This window comes from Pezoporus flaviventris, unplaced genomic scaffold, assembly GCF_033815535.1.
Source record: "Pezoporus flaviventris isolate CSIRO_AGI_PZ_B2104156 unplaced genomic scaffold, CSIRO_AGI_Pfla_v1 ptg000013l, whole genome shotgun sequence".
NCBI classification, from domain to species: Eukaryota; Metazoa; Chordata; class Aves; order Psittaciformes; family Psittacidae; genus Pezoporus; species Pezoporus flaviventris.
In genome coordinates this window covers 3,106,439-3,126,666 of record NW_026892561.1, presented here as the reverse complement: position 1 = coordinate 3,126,666, position 20,228 = coordinate 3,106,439, and the positions used below count along the sequence as shown (strand labels likewise).

Below are 20,228 nucleotides of genomic sequence, written 5' to 3'. Positions count from 1 at the left end.
CTGTGAAGGTGAGAACTTCACATCCTTAGCACAGTATATCTTCCGCATAGACAGCACAGTAGATTTTCCATCTATATATTTTTGTAGTATTATTGCATTATTTCTTGATGCTGGATCTGTACTTTACCTGAAATACATAATACCATGAAATACCTGAAATGTTTAAAAACTGTCATTAAATTTTTCAGCTAGTTATACATGGCTTCTTCCGCTATAGTAATGCTATTTATGCTTGAATTACCCAGCCAAATCTAATCAAGATATCAAAGACCTACCAAAACTCAGTTAAAAAAAAAATCACAATCACAAAGTGAGATTACGAAATATAATTTGCTCTTCAGGAGATAGATTTCCAATACACCTGGGATGTGCTACTTAATTGTTTTCTGTAAATCACTACATTGTGCTTTGCTTTGCCAAGAATTACCACACTCATAGGCATGGAACACCAGTTCCTCAGTCCATAAAATGCTTTCTATTGTTGTTACTTTAAATATGCATACCCTCTTCTCCCAGCAGCCATAGCAGCAAACTATGTACAAATGGCTGTTTTTTCTTGCAGACAAGTAAAGAATGACATCAGTGCACTGAAGCAGTGGTTTGGCTCTGTGCATCTGAAAGCTTTGGTACCAAATTCAGTTTGTGATGCTTAATGCCTCTTTCTTCCTTAAAAACCTTTTGGTAATGTGGTTTCTCCCAGATCACACTGAAAACCAGTTGTCTGGCCACTCCTTTCATGCAAGCAGGTGTATGCAGAGATGAATTTCCTGAAGGCCTGGCTAACGGTTCTCCATTTCACATGATACTGTGCACGGTATGTGCCTCATCCCTGGCAGTGTTCAAGGCCAGGCTGGACAGGGCTTGGAGCAACGTGGTCTAGTGGAAGGTGCCCCTGCCCATGGCAGGGGGTTGGAACTGGATGAGCTTTAAGGTCCTTTCCAACCTAAACCATGCTGTGATTCTATGTTTGTAATTCTGTTTTTTGCTGACTGTATGCTGCAACTCTCATTCTGAGTACTTGCATCAGTAACCACTAGCAACCAAGCCACTGGTATCCTTTGCCATTACACCCTAGTTACCAGATGCTGTAGCCAGCGTACTAAAAAAAAAGGCACTTATAAATCCATCAAAAATCACAATTAACTACCCCTTATTTTTCTAGGACATGGTGAAAGCAGATCTCTGATATGTCTCTGGTACCCCCCAGACCCATGCAGTATTACTGTTCTCAAGCCAACGAGCACTTTCATTTATCGTGTACCCATTACTTCACACACCACCACCACCATGAAATACTCCATTTTAGAGCATTCGAATTCCCATGAATACATCCTCCGAGCTCTGGACACAGCTCCCAAACCTCTGCAGAAGCCAGACTGTTGCAAAAGCTCCGTTTGCAGCAGTCCTTTCTTTGCGGCAGCGCTTTCCTACCGTGGCAAGTGCCTGCAGCACGGCCGTGCAGCATGCTAGATCCTGAGGGCAGTGTGGAGCACAAGCCTTCCTCTTCCTTCCCCAAAGTTCTCCTCATCCCTGTAGCCATGCTCCTTGCAATTGCAGCGCTGCTGCTCTTAGCCTTTTCCGCTACGCAGCAGAAGGAGCCTGATTTTTACACTTTCAAAGTCGTAAACATAAGGGGCAAACTAGTCTCTCTGGAGAAATACAGGGGTTCGGTAAGTCCGCACGGGGATGGGCGCCTCTCGCCCGGACTCACTTAACAGCCAGTCCTTGCATGTCTGCAGCAGCCAAATGGGGGTGGAGAGGTTGTACATTAACTTGGTGCACACATGCGGGGAGATTGGCGTTCACGGCGCCTCTGTAACCGGTCTGGAGCGTTGCCTGCATGCTGCTTGTCATACAGCTCCACTGCGCTCTTTAAATAAAACGTTTGCGGTCCTAACCTCTGTGTGCGTGTCTCCGCGTCTTCTGCCGGTGCGGGCTGCAGCCTGTAGACGTGGCAGGCAAGGGAATGCCTGCCTGACTTCCCTGCCTTCCATCCAGCAGGATGAATTGCACTGCCTTGTGGCTATTATATTTGCACTTCAGGAAGTTTGTACCAGTGTATAACTCACTTTTGGAGCTTATTTGAAGGTTGGACTTGATCTTAAAGGGCTTTTCCAACCTTGTTGATTCTATGATTCTCTTTCTGCCTTTTAACTGCATGACTTTTAGGAAATTATTTTTACCTGAATCACAGTTCTTTGTATTATTCTAAATGAAAAAAAAAAAATAAAAAGGGGATTTAATCAGTGGTTAATGGAGTTAACAGATTCACCACAGTAAAAAATTGGAGACATTATAATTATTTTCAGTATATAGTGAAATTGTAGCAACACAATACTATTCCCATTGTCACTTTTTAGCATGCTAGAGCAATATGGGGAAGGGCATGTAGATACTTACATACTTCTATGATGTCTTTTAGATTTTATTTACATATTACATTAAGTATTTCTAAGCAGAGCTTTCCTTCCCATTTTAAGAACAGTTTCCTTGAATATAGCCTGATGTGATTTTTCATTTCTAGTGGTATGACCAGTACCTATGGAAAAGTGAAAAGGGAACTTAGCATGTGGGGGATGTAATACTATAAGCTCTTAGAGCCACATTTACAAATTACAGAAACTAAAATCAACATAAAGCCCACAGCTGCCATCCTCAGTGCTCAAGTGACACATCTTCAGTGATGCAGCCAGGCAGTCCAACAGCTTGGCTGCTACTCAAAAGAGCAGGCAGCATTGCTCATGCTCACTCTGATTCTCCAGCTTGGTGTTTCCACTTTCCTTTTCCCCCATTGTCAGGGACTTCACTGAGGTGTTTGAGCTCACTAATCCACAGCAGCAGGTCACTAAAACATTGGCAGGAAGACAGAGAAGGTATATGGGAGGAGATGGGACACTTTCCTGAGCTCAGAATAAAGGGATACTGGTGAATTTGGACCAAATGAGAGGTCTGAATCTTACCTGGTTGAAGCCGTCCTTCCCCTTTAGGTATTCCTTCCTCCTTCGTAATTCAGAGCAGAATTGGTCCCATGCCCATTCAAATACCTATATTGAAAAAAAAACGTGGAAGCTATTTAAGCAATATTTGCTTTTGGGTTTTTTTTGAGTACTTTCCAAAGGCTCTGTCAATAAATCCTGTTACTGGGGCATATTTTGTCTGCAGGTCATCTGCAGATATGCCTGAATAAGCAAATACCACCTGTAGCTTTTTTACATCAGGGCCAGAATCCACATGGAAAGAAGTAAAGGGGGAATTCAGCTGATCTGGAATCTCATGGACACACCAGGTTAGGGGAGGATACCTATATCTCCAGTGGTGCTATGGTACCAAACCATCCTCAAGGTATGACTGGCTTCAAAAGGGAGAGCACTAGAGCCATACCTTGACAAAGGTAACACCATCAGTACATGGTACTCTGATCTCTGCTAGGCCATATGGAATAGTTTATTCCAGCTAAAAAACTGATGACCGGCTTCTGTTTGGAACAAAAAATTTGAATTCAGAGAGGTTACTAATATTGAGGCTAGATGTTGTTTGATAGCACGTGCACTATTTTAAGGAATATTTTAGCAATAAAACACATCTCTTTCTGTTATTATGTTGTCAGAAGTCAGTATTGAGGTAGAAAGAGGTTAATAAAAGCTCCCAGTTATTTCTTAAAATGAACCTGCTTGAATATGCAGTAAGTAATGTTTAGATGTAACTTTATCGTAATATTTTAAAGCTATTTAAAGAAAGCAGGTAGTATGTGCTACGTGTGCTGCTGGTGTTACAAAGAAAGTGAGTCACTAGTTAGCCCCTGGAACAATAGTCTGCTAATTGCTAAAACAGCTTTTAACATCCTTAAGCTTTGCGGCAGATGTAGAGAAGACATTCGATTCAATTCAACTCATTTGATTCACTCAACTGATTTAGTTAAATAATTACTTCATTGGTAGTCAAGAAACTAACTGGGCATTGAAAAAATACAGAGTATTAAAGAAAACAATAAAGTCTGCTAATTCTAGAGCTGTGCTAAGTCTAAACAACCAGTGCAGTTCATGACTTGCAGAATCTTTCTTCAATACCTCAATATAAATTATTGTGCATTTCGATAATTGAAACCATTTTTCTTAGTAAGAAAAAAATAAGGCTGGTTGATATTGATTCAATTTCTATTCAAGCACATCTTGATACAAAGCACAAGTACCTTCTGTTATAGAATAAATAAGAAATGTACTAACAGTTCTGAAATAACAAAATGAAAAAAAGAAGGGAACAGAGTAATTTTCTTCCCTGAAAGAAATGTGTGCAGACATAACCTATCCTCCAATTTAATGAAAATACCAAAAATATGATAGGGAGTACCCCTTTTTATGGGTGCATAAGAAATTATATAGCCAGAATGCTAAAAAATTTGGCATACGTGCTACAAAATCAGGTATCGTATGGCCTGAAAGCAAAGAAAGGGAAGACTATTACAACTGGAAAAAAGCATACCACAAGCAAAATAGATCAAAAAGCTGTGTGTTTTACTCTGTTGTGCATAAAGGTCATCCTTCAATGATTATTCCAGGCTACCAGACTGATGTTGACCCATCTACATTAAAAATGAAGGGCAGTGATGCATTGTTGGAAGAAAATTATCAGGATCCAAATAAAATCAGTTTTCTCTCCTAAGGCTGAAAGAGCTGGGTTTGTTCAGCCTGGAGAAGAGAAGGCTCCGGGGAGACCTTAGAGCAGCTTCCAGTGCCTGAAGGGGCTGATAAGAAAGCTGGAGAGGGAACATTTTACAAGGGCCTGTGGTGACAGGACAAGGGGGAATGGCTTTAACCTGACAGAGGGGAGACTGAGATTAGATATTAGGCAGAAGTTCTTCCCTGTGAGGGTGCTGAGGCACTGGCACAGGGTGCCCAGAGAAGCTGTGGCTGCCCCATCCCCGGCAGTGCTCAAGGCTAGTTTGGATGGGGCTTGGAGCAAGCTGCTCTAGTGGAAGGTGTCCCTGCCTGTGGCAGGAGGTTGGAACTGGATGAGCTTTAAGGTCCCTTCCAACACAAACCATTATCTGATTCTGTGATTTCATGATTCTGTCTGATCTATCCACCCATATAATTCAAGAAAGCTTCTATTATATTTTATGATTTTCATGAGATACACAGTCAGAAGCAGTATTCTTCTCAAAAATAGTACCTGTTTGAGAGTCAGAACTCCCAAGCATCAGCTATTCCTGCTATGCTTATACCTATCTAGATACAATAGTGCCTACTGCCTGCCTGCGTATCTACACACCACACAGCAAAGTACAGCATGCTGAGGTGTAATTAAGCAGTGTTAGTGCAGTGCTTTGGAAATGTTGAACTAAAGGTAGTATAATAATGTAAAAGCATTTGGCACTTCAACAATGTAAAGTATTATTTTACTGTTGATAGTAATGCTAGGCAGTTTGTATCACAGCTGTCTGCAATCTGAGAATATAGTATTACTGAATGTGTATAAACACAGAGTATAGCTACTTCATTACTCGACAAAGTATTGCTGTTTCTTTCCATGAGGACAACAACTCCAAGCTGGGCTAATTTGACACTTGTGACTGGTTCTTCTATCAGTCAGATGAAGCCAGTTAAGAATCTCAAGGTCTAAACCCCCTAGTATCTGCTGTCTGCTACAAGATCCACAAAGGGTTACTTGAAACTACAGCAGATTGACAAATCTGTCCAGGGATCTTTTCCTGAAGGAGGTACGCTGGTGTAAGCATTAAGTAAATCAAGAACTATATTTGCAGTGTTAAAAAATGAGTTCCAGAATGCATGGGTTTTCTAAGCAAAGGGAAGGAAAGGATAGTATGAGGAAGTCAGACAACAGCTAATACAGCATTCAGCTTTAACGAAATGATTTTGGTAAGGTCCAGGCTGAATTGTTTGCACTGCACACTAGGTGGTGTGCTTGACTTGCACTCTCAAAGCCTAAAGTCAGGCAAGAGGCACAGTGAACTTAAATCATTAATAGTTGTAGGAAGTCAAAGTACAGCCTCTGGAAGAGAACATAAAGAGTATTTGTTAAGAATACAGAAAAAAAGGATATCACTGCATTGAATCATTGTATGAAGAGGCTGAGAAAGTTGGGGCTGTTCAGCCTGGAGAAGGCTGCGTGGAGACCTCAGAGCAGCCTTCCAGTATCTGAAGGGGGGCTATAGGGATGCTGGGGAGGGACTCTTCATTAGGGACTGTAGTAGTAGGACAAGGGGTAACGGGTTAAAACTTAAATAGGGGAAGTTTAGATTGGCTGTAAGGAAGAATTTCTTTACTGTGAGGGTGGTGAGGCACTGGAATGGGTTGCCCAGGGAGGTTGTGAATGCTCCATCCCTGGTGGTGTTCAAGGCCAGGTTGGACAGAGCCTTGAGTGACATGGTTTAGTGTGAGGTGTCCCTGCCCATGGCAGGGGGGTTGGAACTAGATGATCTTAAGGTCCTTTCCAACCCTAACTATTCTATGATTCGATTTCTGGTGCCAGACACTTGAAAGATAACTTGGTAAGGATTTTTAAACAACCATTTTGAACATTCCTTATGAAATGCTAATAAATTCAGACAGTTTCGCATTATATTTGTTAGTTATACTCTTAGGAGGGTTGCAGCATTGAATTACAGAGTTCAGTAACAGAATGCATTTTTCTAAGGAAAAAAAAAAAAAGGAAGCACAATGTGCCTGCCATTCTAGGAAATGCTGCGTATAATTTCCTCCTATTTTGTGGGAGAACATTTGGAAGTTTGCACCATTGGCAGTGTGATCCTCTCATGCCTTTCACCACCATGCCAAGTAACCACTGGTTTTAAACAGCTGGAAATTAAAATTGTTTCTTTTTGAGTGAATTATTTCAACCCTCCTAACTTCAAAATCATGTAAAGTTACAAAAGCTTAGTTATTTTCATTGGCAAGTCACCCTTCCTGTCTGTTATAAAATGAACATAATACCTACACAACCTTGTTTCCCCCAAACCTCCCATGATAAATTCTTGCATTGCCATTGTATTTGGGATGGAGTACCAAGAAATGTGAATACAGCAAAGTATCCAAATAATTCTGCATCATGAGAATGCTGAGTCTTAAACTGTACTTTAAAAAGCCTCTAGAAGTTCATCTGAAAGAACTACATGTGGCTTCAAGTCAGCGGTACAACCTATTTTTACTTCAATCACACTAAACTACAGTTACCACTATGCGGATTATTTGACATGAACAGAACTGCCAACAGTTATTTTTTATGTCCAGTATCTATTTGAAATGATGATAGCCTGCATCATAAAATTGTTACTTCTCTGAAAATGAAATATCTAATTATATGTCTGTCTTTGGATGTTTTAGGAGACTGAATTTACAAGTTCAGGTAGAGCTTATAAATGTTGTCTGAAGGAATGTGATGCTTTGGTAGTTAGCTAGATGGCTCCAGATCATATTTCATGTGTAAGTGTACAGGGACTGCTTAGATTGTATGCTGCTGACCACAAGGAAGATTACATCAACTTGTACTTTATAAGATTACCTGTCTTTCAGGGAAAACAGTGCCACTCTGAAAACACTTTAAATATACCAACATATCTACACAAGGTACAAAATACAAAGTAAGTGCTAATGTTTAATGTAAGAAATGCTAAACACCAACGTCTCCTTAGCTTTTTCTTTACTTCTACTGCTTCAAGGGATTTCATTTTATGATCTCCTACCTTATCCACATTATGGAATGTTATATGCCAGTTTGTTTTCTGGCCTTAAAAACAAAATAGACTTGGAAACCTCATAGCGGCCTTCCAGTATCTGAAGGGGGGGGCTATAGGGATGCTGGGGAGGGACTCTTCATTAGGGACTGTAGTAGTAGGACAAGGGGTAACGGGTTAAAACTTAAATAGGGGAAGTTTAGATTGGATGTAAGGAAGAAGTTCTTTACTGTGAGGGTGGTGAGGCACTGGAATGGGTTGCCCGGGGAGGTTGTGAATGCTCCATCCCTGGTGGTATTCAAGGCCAGGTTGGACAAAGCCCTGGGTGGCATCTTTTAGTGGAAGGTGTCCCTGCCCATGGCAGGGGGATTGGAACTAGATGATCTTAAGGTCCTTTCCAACCCTAACTGTTCTATGATTCTATGTAGTAGCTTATTTTTCATACAATTTATTTGAATCACTCTATTCTTATTCCCTATATACTTCTATATTTTGCATGAAAACTTACAGACAGGAATATGGAGCAATAGTAACATAAGAATCCAAAGCTTAAATTGAGCAAAGGCCGTGGTCACAGACACAAGAGTCTGTGATTTGGAGTCAGGATTTTTTACTTCCTTTTCTTGCCCTGCACTTACTTGCTGTCTAATTTGCCTGCAGTTACTTGCTCTGCAGTTTGATAAGGTCAATTAATGTGTCCAAGATTCAGGCTTTCCTCTTGCAGCACTGGGCCCTTCAACACTGCTGTCTCACACTGACAATAATAAAGAGAACATGCCAGCTTCCATGAGACATCCAAAGTCTCATAGAAAGATCCAATGCAAATGGCCACCATTGTTCTGCTGGTACTGGGGAATGTGTTGGTTACTTTGATTGAATTTAAACTTTTTTTTGCAGTTTGAGAATGAAGAACTAGCTGCTGGGCTGATGTATAATCTGTAGAAACCCAGCAGATTTAGCGTAAGCCAGGTAGAATTTTGGTTCCCAAATCACAATGCTTTTTTTCTGCACTATGCCCAATATTAATGTAGGTGAGTAGAAACATTTTTAGCATTATAATATTTATATTGCCTTATGAGTCTTGCATATTGGTCTGAAAAAAGGAATAGAATGTAAAAGAAATTACTATAAAGTGCATAATGCTATTTTTATTCATAAAATCATCCTGTATCTAAAATATCTGTGGCACACACAAGAAAACATTAGAATGGACTCAATTCATGTATAATGAGTGGCAAGTCACACTTATAAAATTGGTAGGAATAATAAAACCCCTAAGTCTAAAAGTAGTTTCTAGGAGTTATTTAAGGAGAAAATACCTAAAAAACCAATGGAAAGCTCTTCAAGGCCTTGAGAAACTGTGAATATGTGTCAACTCAGGGTTAGGTTACTTCATTTCCCTAACAAATTCTTGTTGGAATCTGTTCCAGTCTGTATTCTCCTTACGTACACCTCTGTTTTCACGTAGTGCTCTCCTGTGTTTGGTACCTTCCTCTCTGCTGGATGTGCACAGGCAGATACATGCCTGGTGGTAATGTCTGAATGACACAATGTGGATGTCAAAGATGATCAGCTACAGGAATAACTTTAAAGGGTAGTGGGCACAGTCTTCACTTCTTGGAGTCTCTAATGAAGGCAGTAAACCTTTATGCAAAAGGTTGTCATTTTATCACAACTGAGTAGGTTTACTCTAGAAATGGTGGGAAATTTCACAACCCATACTGCACAGACCAACCCAAAATCCTGTAATTGCTTCTGTTAACTTCCAGGCCAAGGCATCTACACCAGCAATGATGGATCAGCCAATTCTTCATGAATACTAAATTCTGTGCAAGGACGGATCTTGCAGAACAGATGCTTCATGAAAGATAAACAAACTACCCAAAATACATTCATTGGCAAGTTTCATTCAACTTGGTATATCTTAGCTGAATAGTAATTCCTTGAATGTGATTGGAAACCATGCAAAAGGCAGAATGGAGAAACATAGCTTCTCTGTAAACTCATAATTAAGATTACTTAGCAGTTTATTCATTAACTCCATGGTAGCCAAATGGGAATACATAAAAGAAAGATTGAATCTTCCTGTTGTGAACAGAACTCTGTGTAGTTTCAAACACAGGTGTTTGGTCACAGTTCTCTAGATGTTCTCATTTCAAGCCTTCCTGTTGGAAAACTGACATGTGCAGCACATCTTTTCATCTCTCTTGTTCTTCAGGTGTCACTAGTTGTCAATGTTGCAAGCGAGTGTGGGTACACAGATAGCCACTACAAGGCCTTACAACAGCTACAGAGGGACCTCGGCCCGTATCATTTCAATGTCCTGGCATTCCCGTGCAATCAGTTTGGGCAGCAAGAACCAGACACCAACAAAGAAATTGAGAGTTTTGCACGAAAGACTTACAGTGCCTCCTTCCCTATGTTCAGCAAAACTACAGTCAGCGGAGCTGGTGCGATTCCTGCCTTCAAGTACTTAATTGGTGAGTAATCTAGATCTCCAAGGATGGACAGTATGATAACAGATGCCCTGTAAAAGCTAGTCTAATAAACCTCTGCATGGAATATAGGTCTTGAAGTACTCTCCTGTATGCATACAACACCTGATCTTCCTTTTTCCACTTTGGAGTCTCGTAAGTGCTTCTCCTGTGACACAGATGCTGCAGGTTGGATTTATAAAGTTCATCTCAAGAGCTGTAGAATAAGTGGAAGCAAAGCACCTACATAATTTACTTCAACAATTACAAAGTGAAACCAGGCAGTAAGAGATGTCCTTGAATACTCCCTTCCTCCTTCCTTGCCAAGCATCAGAACAGCCATACTGTAGGGTCCCTCCAGTTCTATTCTGCATTACAGCTGGCACTGACACCTGAAGAGGTTTTGCTGGTTCTTAGCAGACAGCTGACAAACTACACTGTAAAGCAGAATATTCTCTATCAGAGCACTACTTTTCTTGTGTGGGTGAATGCTCTAAATACCATTTAAATGCCAAACAAAAATGTCAGTCTTCATCCAGGGTGAAGGAAATGTCTTCATTGTCAAATGCCTGAAGCAATTATATTTAATAAAGCCCAATATGATACGGTATCATCTGAGCTGCATTCCGCAGGGACCATATCGCTGCTGCTTCTCTCCAGAACCAGTGTTCTCCCACATACCACCGACTTTTAAAGGAGTATTGGTAGTATTTTTGACTACCTCAAGCCCACCTCCTTCCAGGTGTCTGTAATGGATTTTTCTGCCAGCCAGACTTCCTGTTAATCCCCTTCACATTCTTCTATTTCTTTTTGCCAAGCAGGGTTATTTATTGTGTACATGTCACATGAAACTTGCAAACCTTCTGTTTCTTTGTTGGTCCACACACTTGTGCTATTACTGCAATGAGGCTCCTGGTCTGATTGAAAATCCTGAGCATTCTATTAGTCATGTAGCAGAATAGTAAAGAATAAGAATGCGACTCATGTAAAATGACTATGTGGTCATGGAGGGAAAAACTCATAGATAAGGATTAACAGGAAATCTCCTGCAACAGTTTACTGTGTTATTTCTTCATGTAGCATTTCTTGAAACGTTCTTCTGAAGCACATGCTACTGGAAAAAATCTGGATAAGCAAATACTCCTAATACAGCTATATTGTTATGCCCAATTCCATTTTCCTATCAGTGTTCAACTGTTTTGGATTTGTCTATATAGCACAGACACACACATGTGTAAGCACACACTTTTAAGACTGATTATAGTGCTTTCTCCTGCCTGTCTCAAGCTCGGCTGTTTCCATTAGTCTCCAGGGCGCTACTATCTGTCAGAAAATGAATCTCATTACTCATTCTCAACTCCCCCTTAATTTTATGTTCCTTTTTCCTCTGAGAGGGTCATCATCAAATTGACATGAACAAATGTCAGGAATTGGCCAGCCTGGTTTGCTTTTCTAAGTTCCCACTTTTTTTTATTTCCCCACACCCTTATAGATTCTACAGGAGAAGAACCAACCTGGAACTTCTGGAAATACCTGGTGGACCCCAATGGGAAAGTAGTAAAGGCCTGGGACTCTACAGTCACTGTTGAAGAAATAAGACCTTATGTTACAGAACTTGTAAGGAAAATCATCCTGAAGAAGAAAGATGAATTATGACTTTTGAAAATCCCAGCATGCCACTTACAGCCTTATTGAGAACTGGGACTGGACTTTGTCTTCTCACATTCCAAAAGAGAGTATATGAGGAAAGGAAATTATGACCAGTAGAATCTACATTCACCATCCTAAGAATGTAGAAACCAGCAATTTAGCGTGGTCAAAGTAATGTAAATTTTATCTCCAACTGAATTCAGTTTGACCGTTCTGGGAAAGAATAAACTGATTGGCAGCTGTTTCTTTCCCAGTTCAAATAATTAATTATTGGTAATCCTCTATGAAGTTACTTCATGTACCTGTAGGAAGAAGGCTCAGAATAAGGAGAACTTCCCGACTGGGATCTTATTGTTATCTACAATTCTGTTGTCATATTTTGCTTGTGGACTGAATGAGAAAATAAAGAACATGTGAAAACAAAGTGCATGATTGACTTGAGGCATGTGCTAGAAAGAGGGCCAGAACAGATACCTTCAAACCAGGCAGACTTACATATAGGTATATGTCCTTCTAGTTACCAAGGCCAAACATACCTCATTTCATCTGTTAAGAAAGTCAGTTAATAAGGGCATGGGGAAAATACATCTATAAAACTTAAATGAAAGAAATATTGTCGTGGTTTAAACCCAGTCAGGTAACTCGTTCACTCACTCCCCCCCTTCTTTCCCTCCCCCTACTCCCAGAGGGACGGAGAGGAGAATCGAAAAGAATGCAACTCCCATGGGCTGAGATAAAAACAGTTTAGTAACTAAGGTATAACAGAGATCACTACTGCTACCACCAATAATAACAATGATAAAGGAAATAACAAGGGAAGAGAATACATCACCTCACCACCAGCCAACCGATAACTCGCCCCCCCAGCCCGACCAAGCACCGACCGATACCTCCTCCAACCCCTTCCGGCTAACTCCCAGTTACATCCTGGGCATGACGTGCTGTGGTATGGAATACCTCTTTGGTCAGTTTGGGTCAGGTGTCCTGTGTCTGCTTCCTCACAGCTTCCCCTCCTCCCTGGCAGAGCATGAGGCTCACAGAGTCCTTGGCCAAACCAAAACATCATTGTTATCAGCTCTGTTCGGGAGCTGAAAGTCAAAACACTGCACTGCACCAGCTACCAAGAAGGACAAAAATGACTGCTACTGCTGAACCCAGGACAAATACAAAGACATAGTCTCTTGTAAAAGTTATCCAAAAGCTGTGAGAAGAATTTCTACATTTTTTTCACCCAGTAAAGATTGTGAGATGATTTTTAAATAGCCATTTGGACATCTCTAGGAGCAGAGCTTACATAAAATAGCTGTTTCTCTCTTCTATTAGCATTTCGGTTTAGAATTATTCTCGCTTCATACAACTGATGTTAAATTTGTCAATTCATAACACCATCCAGTTTTTCTTCATGTACAGGCAAACATTGGAGAATCATCATTTTTCCATGGAAATAATTTTTCAGATATTTAATTGTTGCATAATGTTACATTGTTTAATATCACATTGATGTCACAAATGTTTAATGGCACCTTTTCCAAATGTAGCACTCAGACATCTGCTTGGACTGCAGAACTTCTTAGCTTGTACTACAATAATAGCATTAAAAATTACAGCCTCATTGTTCCCTGACAGAAACCCTTTGAAACTCTTGTCAGCAAGAACTCTTTTTATCTCAAAACCTCCACAATGTACAGGTCCCTGCTCTTAACGCTGGGATGCTTTAAGAATCTTGTCCAAATGCAGTATTATTGACAAGTGAAAGGTTTTTTCATGCTTTGTAACACTTTTTAAAGTAGCACAAACAATATTTGTCCATCCAGTTGTCAGGTCCCAAGTGTACAAATAAGCCTTAATTGACCAGACCATGATAAAGACTTTTTCCAACTCACCACAACCATTATAGCTCTTCAGTATCCAGACAGGCTCTACTTGAAATCAAAGGCAAATATTATAGCATGCACTGGCTTGCAGAACTAGAGGGGAAGGAAGAGTACTGATGAACTATTGCAAATAAAAGGGTTGATCTTAGAGTACATTATAGTTCCCATGCTTGAACAGCTGCTGTCTCCTGAGGTCTTCAACTCATTCTGTGGAGTGGACTAAGGAAGTAAAAGTTGGAGGTACTTTAGTGTGTGCAGGAAGAATCTGAAGGGCAGAGACTGTAAGGCACAAACTCAATTTGCCTGAAAGAAGCCAAGAGCAGGAGTTTTTAGGTTTTAGTGGTAAAAAAAAAAAGGGGGGGGGGACACGACACGACACACAATAAAGGAAGAGGTAACGTAAGTACAAAGAGAGATCAAGTAAGAAGGGAGGAATGAGAAGGAAATTAAAAGAACATTTGCAGCCAAAGAACTTTGGGACAAAATGGGCATGGAAATGTTCAGGTCCTGTTGATACTAATGAGTATGTAGCAAGCTACATCAGCTACTTCTCACTTGGAGTGTAACTTAAGAGTGCAGGAAATGGGTGCTTGTGGCAGTGAACATGTCTACATTTTCCTCCTCTGATGGTGAGAAAAGTGAACCCTACCATCCATGCAGTCATTTAGTCTATTCTTGTATGAATCACTCCAAGACAATGGTTGCTAAGGATATAACAAAGAAAGGAAAATCAGGCCCAGCTAATACTGTGCTGAGACAGAAAATCCAACCACTAGAAAACGAGGCCTTGTATTACTCTGTAGACTGTGTCTCTGTTGATACTAATGCAGTGCCCCAGCATGCTCTTAGCAAGTGCTGCAGGGCTTCACATTTTCTCCTTATAAAGTGTGTTTTTAAAGCTGAAGCCACATGAGCCCAGACCATAGTCTGAAAGATATTTTAAGCCCTCTATTTCGATTTTGGGTGTCCAACTTCAAACAGAACTCTGGATTTACATAGCCGGGATCTTGCATTCTCTATGAGACAAATTCTAGAAGTCTAAAGAGATACAATGGCAATGATCAGTTTGGAAAAGGTTCATACTCTATGGACAAATATTGTTTGTGCTGCTTTTAAAGGCATTACAAGGAACAAAAGAGTTTAACTTGTCAATAATACTGCAATTGGACAAGAATAGATTCTTCTTAAAGCATCCCAGGGTTAAGAGCAGGGACCTGTACATTGTGGTCTTATTGAGATAAAAAGAGTTCTTGCTGACAAGATTTTCAAAGGGTTTCTGTCACAGAACAATGAGGCCATAATTGTTGGTATTATTATTGTAGTACAAGCTAAGTTCTGGAGGCTGAAGTCTGAGCAGACGCCTGAGTGCTATGAATAACTTAATCCTGAAGACGGTTAAGAGCTGTTGTTCTTTTTTGGTGATTTAAAGATAACTAAAGTATTACATATGCAAGCTTTGAAGAACAACAAATTTGAGCAGGCATATGTTTTTAAGCACCTAACTACTTTCTCTGACATGAACAGAAACATTTTTGTGATGTGGCATATATTGCATCCTTTGTTGCAGTGGAATCAGTTTGATTAAAAGACCAAAATGTTTGTTTTACAAAGTTACAGAATAAAAGTAAATATTCTTGGTTGCAGATGAATTCATATATAGTTATGCTATAAGTACTTCATGACTTCCTGCTCAGAAAAATGGCAAAGCAAATTGCCTGGGTTGAATTTTTCTGTTGAGACTATATAGAGGGCATGCAGAGATCAGAAATGGCTTTTTTTGGCTCATGAGTTCCATCACTGTTTTAATCTGACAGAGAGCTTCTCTACAGCAAGTCCTCAAAGCTGTAAACCAGCTCTGAATATGTAGCATGAGGTTAGTTTCTTTGCTGCTTGTCTACTTTGCAGAAAAAATGGTAGTGCACATTAAGAAAGGAGAACATTTATGCATGGAAGGTGATTAATTTGATCATCTAAGACTTGCTAACTTACAGTTGCAACTTCGAATGTGTAAAGGCTTTTCGTGTTGGTTTAAATGCTAAACTAAGTACCTAGACACAATTGTATAGTCATGTGCCCCCTGTGGCAAGCCAGAGGGAAAAGAAATAATTTTAAAGCCTACTTCTAAATACAAAAAGGGTACTTTGAATCCTTCAAGATTTTGTCTCATAAAGTCTGTAAAATCAGACCTCTATATATGCAAAGCTTTGTTTTGAAATGGAATATGCTACACTGAAATAGAGCATTGAATAGAGCAGTAGAGAGGGGTTTATCTCCCTTTTTTGGTATTGTAAGGAGAACAAACCCAAATACCCTGGTTATCCTTACAGCCACATCTGCTAATTTAGTTACACGCCAGGGACACTTCACTACAGTTTCTATTGTGATTCCTGTTGGAAACCTCAGTAGCAATCCAGACACAATTTCTCTCTACCGGATGGTTCTCAGTTTATTGTTTCAAACAGGTCAGCATCTGTTTCAATAAAGAGCTGACTGACTAAATGGTCAGTACTCTCAGAAGACTGGACATCCCTTTGATTAAGTAAAACAAATCTTATGCTGCCTTCAGTTATTGGATCAGCCAAGTACATTCTATATACACATAAATTTATACTGCAGCTACTCCTAGAGCCAAATGGAATTTAACAAGCTTAACCTCTGACTCACTCACAGGAAGAGGCTAGTAAGCAGAGAAGTCAGGTATTTTCTGTGACGTGATTAACAGATCCCAGAATAGAAACATCACTGACAAAACACAAAGGAGTTTTCAAACCCTTTGATGGATGCGATACTGAAAGCACCAAGAGAATGAGAATCTGAACCATATTAAAGCACAATAGCAGAGCCATATGCAGAGAAGAAGAAAGTTACTCAGCTGTACCTGAACATCACCACAGAGGTGACTGATTGAATGCTACACAGCTAACTCATCTACCTACCCAGCTCACACACAGTGATGCCCACAATATAGGATAAAAAACAACAAAATTCAGCTACATCTTTATGCCAACTCTGCAGCATCTTGGCACAGGCAACAGTGGGGGCTTGTCTAGTGATAATGGTTGACCTTTTCCAGACGGCTCTACACAGGAGCTGAAGTCAGCCCTGAGTAACTTTCCATTCTTAGCCTAGAAAACCTGATCCAAGCTGTCAATCTAGAGGCCTACTAGATCAGACATGCTGTTTTATCTCAAAGCATTACAAGATATCTCCTGAACAAGACCTATACTAATTCCAGAAAATGAGGACAGTTGAAGTGTCATTGCATTTTAAGTAAGCCTAAAGACTTGTATTTGGAAGGTGAGCTGATGTAGATTCTTTTCCCCCACTCGAGGAATAACAGCATCTGCAGAGTCAGGCACTGGTTCTTTCCTAATTACTAATTGATGGAACAATGACAATAGAAGGAGATAACAGTATTCTAGAACAACAGAAAAGACTGAAGTATGATTTCTTGAAGAGCGAACTTCTGTAACACCTGATCTGTAAATACAGTTCTGTGTAATGCTTCACCATCAAACAAATCACAGAAATCCTACCTTCAGGGAGCTGTAGTTTTAGTTTCCCTAAGTGGAAGATGCAGCCAAAAAGCTATTATTGTATTATATAAAATAGTCCTCTGTCTTTTTTGTCCCTCTTTCCCTAAAAGCGTTGCTGTTTCATCATGAGTAGTGCTTTCATCTGAATGATATGATAAACCATTATATTTTTATTTAGCAAACAAGTAAATCTGACAATGATAAACAAAGACCAGATGCTGAGGAAAATGCCCATCACCCACAGATTGTTCACCCATCCTTTATAAAAGGGCACAATCATGAAACTGTGCTTGTAATCAAAGAGCTTGCTGAATTCCCAGTTTAAATTATACATCAGCTTCTCTAACCCTCAGAATGACACCACTCATTCTGATCTGTCATTACTTCTATATTCAAAATACTAGTTATTTTATTACTGGTACTTTACTGTCTTCTGGAGAGACCACCGGAGAGATGAGGGGAAATGTTTTCCTGTCATACAAGCATTTTATATTGGAAGTCTATCCAAATCCATACAGAGTATGAATATGTTAGGTTTTCACACAAAAGTAATCCCCAAACAGGCAGTTTGGTTAAGCTGAAGCATTTTGTTTGGATACAATCGATGGGAAATGTTTCAAAATCGCTATTCATATTTTCAAGCTTAAAAAATATAAATAAAATATTTAAAGTGCAAATAATTTCAAACCAAGAAATTTAATCTAAATGACAATATAGACAATTTGATGATTTTCAAACTTAAAAATTGATAGTGTGAGTTTTGTGAAAACATGTTTTTCTGCAAGTTTCAGCTTAGGGAACAATTTGGTTAAAACCATTGACAATTCCCAATAACAAAACATTCTTCTGAAGAAGCCTTCAGAGGCTGCCAGTCTATTCTGCCTATAGCTATACCGAAGTCAAGAGGAATAGATCATTGAGTAAAACTGCAAGATCAAGTCTCTGAATTATATGAATCATTTAGTCTTATTGAATACCAGCAACAGCAGGACACCATTTCTACTTGTCAACTACATGCATGGTTTGTCAAGCCCAAGACTAATTTTATGACAGTATCAATAGACAGAAATGACCCAAGTTTACTGTGCATCCCAATCTTACAGCGAATCATAGAATGGTTTGGGTTGGAAAGGACTTTAAGATCACCCAGTTCCAACCCCCTGCCACAGGCAAGGACACCTTGCACTAGACCGCATCACCCAAGGCTGTGTCCAGCCTGGCCTTGAACACTGCCAGGGATGGAGCATTTATAGTTTATCTTATATCTTTAAAACATCATTTCTAAGCACTTTAATATTTATTGAAAATCCCCCTGAAGAATCCTTGTTTAAAATAATATCTGCTAGTTTGAAATGCACTCGATCCTTCCAAATAAGCTATGTTCTGGATGCCTTGTTGAAGACTCAGTGCTTTGTCAAAAAAGGGATTTTCTTCTTCCTGCACTAAAGCACTGCATGTGAAAAAACTGCTGCAGGTTTCTGCATCCTGTGATGTCCAGACCAGTTACTATCAGTGCTGGACTTTGCTTCTTGCATTGTGTCTCCTTTCTGATACTAAGCATGTGAATTAATCACCCTATAATCTCATTTTCCTCTCATTTAATAGAGATAATACTATGCAGAATACCTGAAGGGAGCCAACAAGAAAACTGGAGAGGGACTTTTTAGAAGGGCATGTAGTGACAGGACGAAGGGGAATGGCTTTAACCTGGCAGAGGGGAGATTGAGATTAGATATCAGGAAAAAATTCTTCCCTGTGGGGGTGCTGAGGCGCTGGCACAGAGTGCCCAGAGAAGCTGTGGCTGCCCCATCCCTGGCAGTGTTCAAGGCCAGGTTGGATGGGGCTTGGAGCAACCTGGTCTAGTGGAAGGTGTCACTGCCCATGGCAGGGGGTTGAAACTGGATGATCTCAAAGTCCTTTCCAACCCAAACCATTCTGTGATTCTATGAATTTTAGTGAGTTAATTAATGAGTGCATGAAATAACAACCAACATGGAGGCTGGTGCTCAAAGAATACAATATGATATGAACAGAAGTCATAAACCAAAAAACAAAGAAAGCTGTATACTAGGAATAGCTACATAGATATGATGGAAGATCTGAGTGTCCAGCATCTATAAAGATATGGCCTTTTTTGTATATTGCATCACTAACAGCCAGATATAAATTCACTTTCTTGCAGATCTCTATCAGCTCAAATGGCAGAAATGCATTTAATGAGTTCTTCTCAGGAACCAAAATCATCTTGAGCCACAGCACAGGGGAATAATGAAGTGAAATCATTTGAAAAAACCAGATGTGCTTCCAGCCCCTCACTATCAATATAGTTTGGTTAGCAGTCTTGGGTTTTGCTTTCAAAATGCTAAAAAACCTCAATACATACCCAAACTCTTAGAATTAGTATCACACTTACTGGTTCCCTTTCCTATTTGCATTAATTACCTGTTGTGAGTAGTAGGATGTCTCTGGGACTGGATGGTGACTCATTAAAAGTGACTTCATGGTGGCAGACTGTCTTTGTTACCACTATTCCAAATCAATTTCGGCCCTTGATTTGTGAGCTGAATTGTTTGCTTTCTAAAGGGAACAGACTGGCATCAGTAAAACGTCTATTATTTCCAGAAGTGTAATGAATGCTCAGCACTCTTCTCTCAGGCCAGGTTTACTTGCGGCATAGGCTTGCAGCAGTGAACCAGTTATTTTTCATTTATCTTCCTTTTACACTCTCATGTGGAAGATAACTACTTTTAAAGTTATGATAATAACTGGTACAAGACTTAAATACAAGCAATCAGACAACACTGCATTATTCCGAAAGGAGTCCCACAAAGTTCTTTAACACTTCAAGGCATATATTTCCATACTGCTGATGTGATCTCATTCCCATTCTGCTCCAAAAGCTAGAGAATTTCCACAGATAAGGCCTACTTTTGTAGTATAGTTAGGCTTTCAAAAGATCTGCCCCCAAGAGATAATGTGGAAAGCGTTAAAGGTTAGGAGATTA

At 39.9% G+C, this 20,228-nt stretch overlaps 1 protein-coding gene across 1 annotated transcript; it reads left to right on the top strand.

Moving 5' to 3' along the window:
• The first annotated feature begins 1,239 nt into the window (after positions 1–1,239).
• On the top strand, positions 1,240–12,238 carry GPX7 (glutathione peroxidase 7). Its single transcript, XM_061451237.1, has 3 exons — positions 1,240–1,670; positions 9,909–10,170; positions 11,657–12,238. The coding sequence occupies exons 1-3, from the start codon at positions 1,464–1,466 to the stop codon at positions 11,818–11,820; spliced, it is 633 nt and encodes a 210-aa protein (XP_061307221.1). The 5' UTR covers positions 1,240–1,463; the 3' UTR covers positions 11,821–12,238.
• The last annotated feature ends 7,990 nt before the right edge of the window (positions 12,239–20,228 follow it).

Coding starts and splice junctions, on each gene's coding strand:
- GPX7 (XM_061451237.1), top strand. CDS start 1,464: ATGCTAGATCCTGAGGGCAGTGTGGAGCACAAGCCTTCCTCTTCCTTC. Junction 1,671..9,908: donor TGGAGAAATACAGGGGTTCG/GTAAGTCCGCAC, acceptor CTTGTTCTTCAG/GTGTCACTAGTTGTCAATGT. Junction 10,171..11,656: donor TGCCTTCAAGTACTTAATTG/GTGAGTAATCTA, acceptor ACACCCTTATAG/ATTCTACAGGAGAAGAACCA.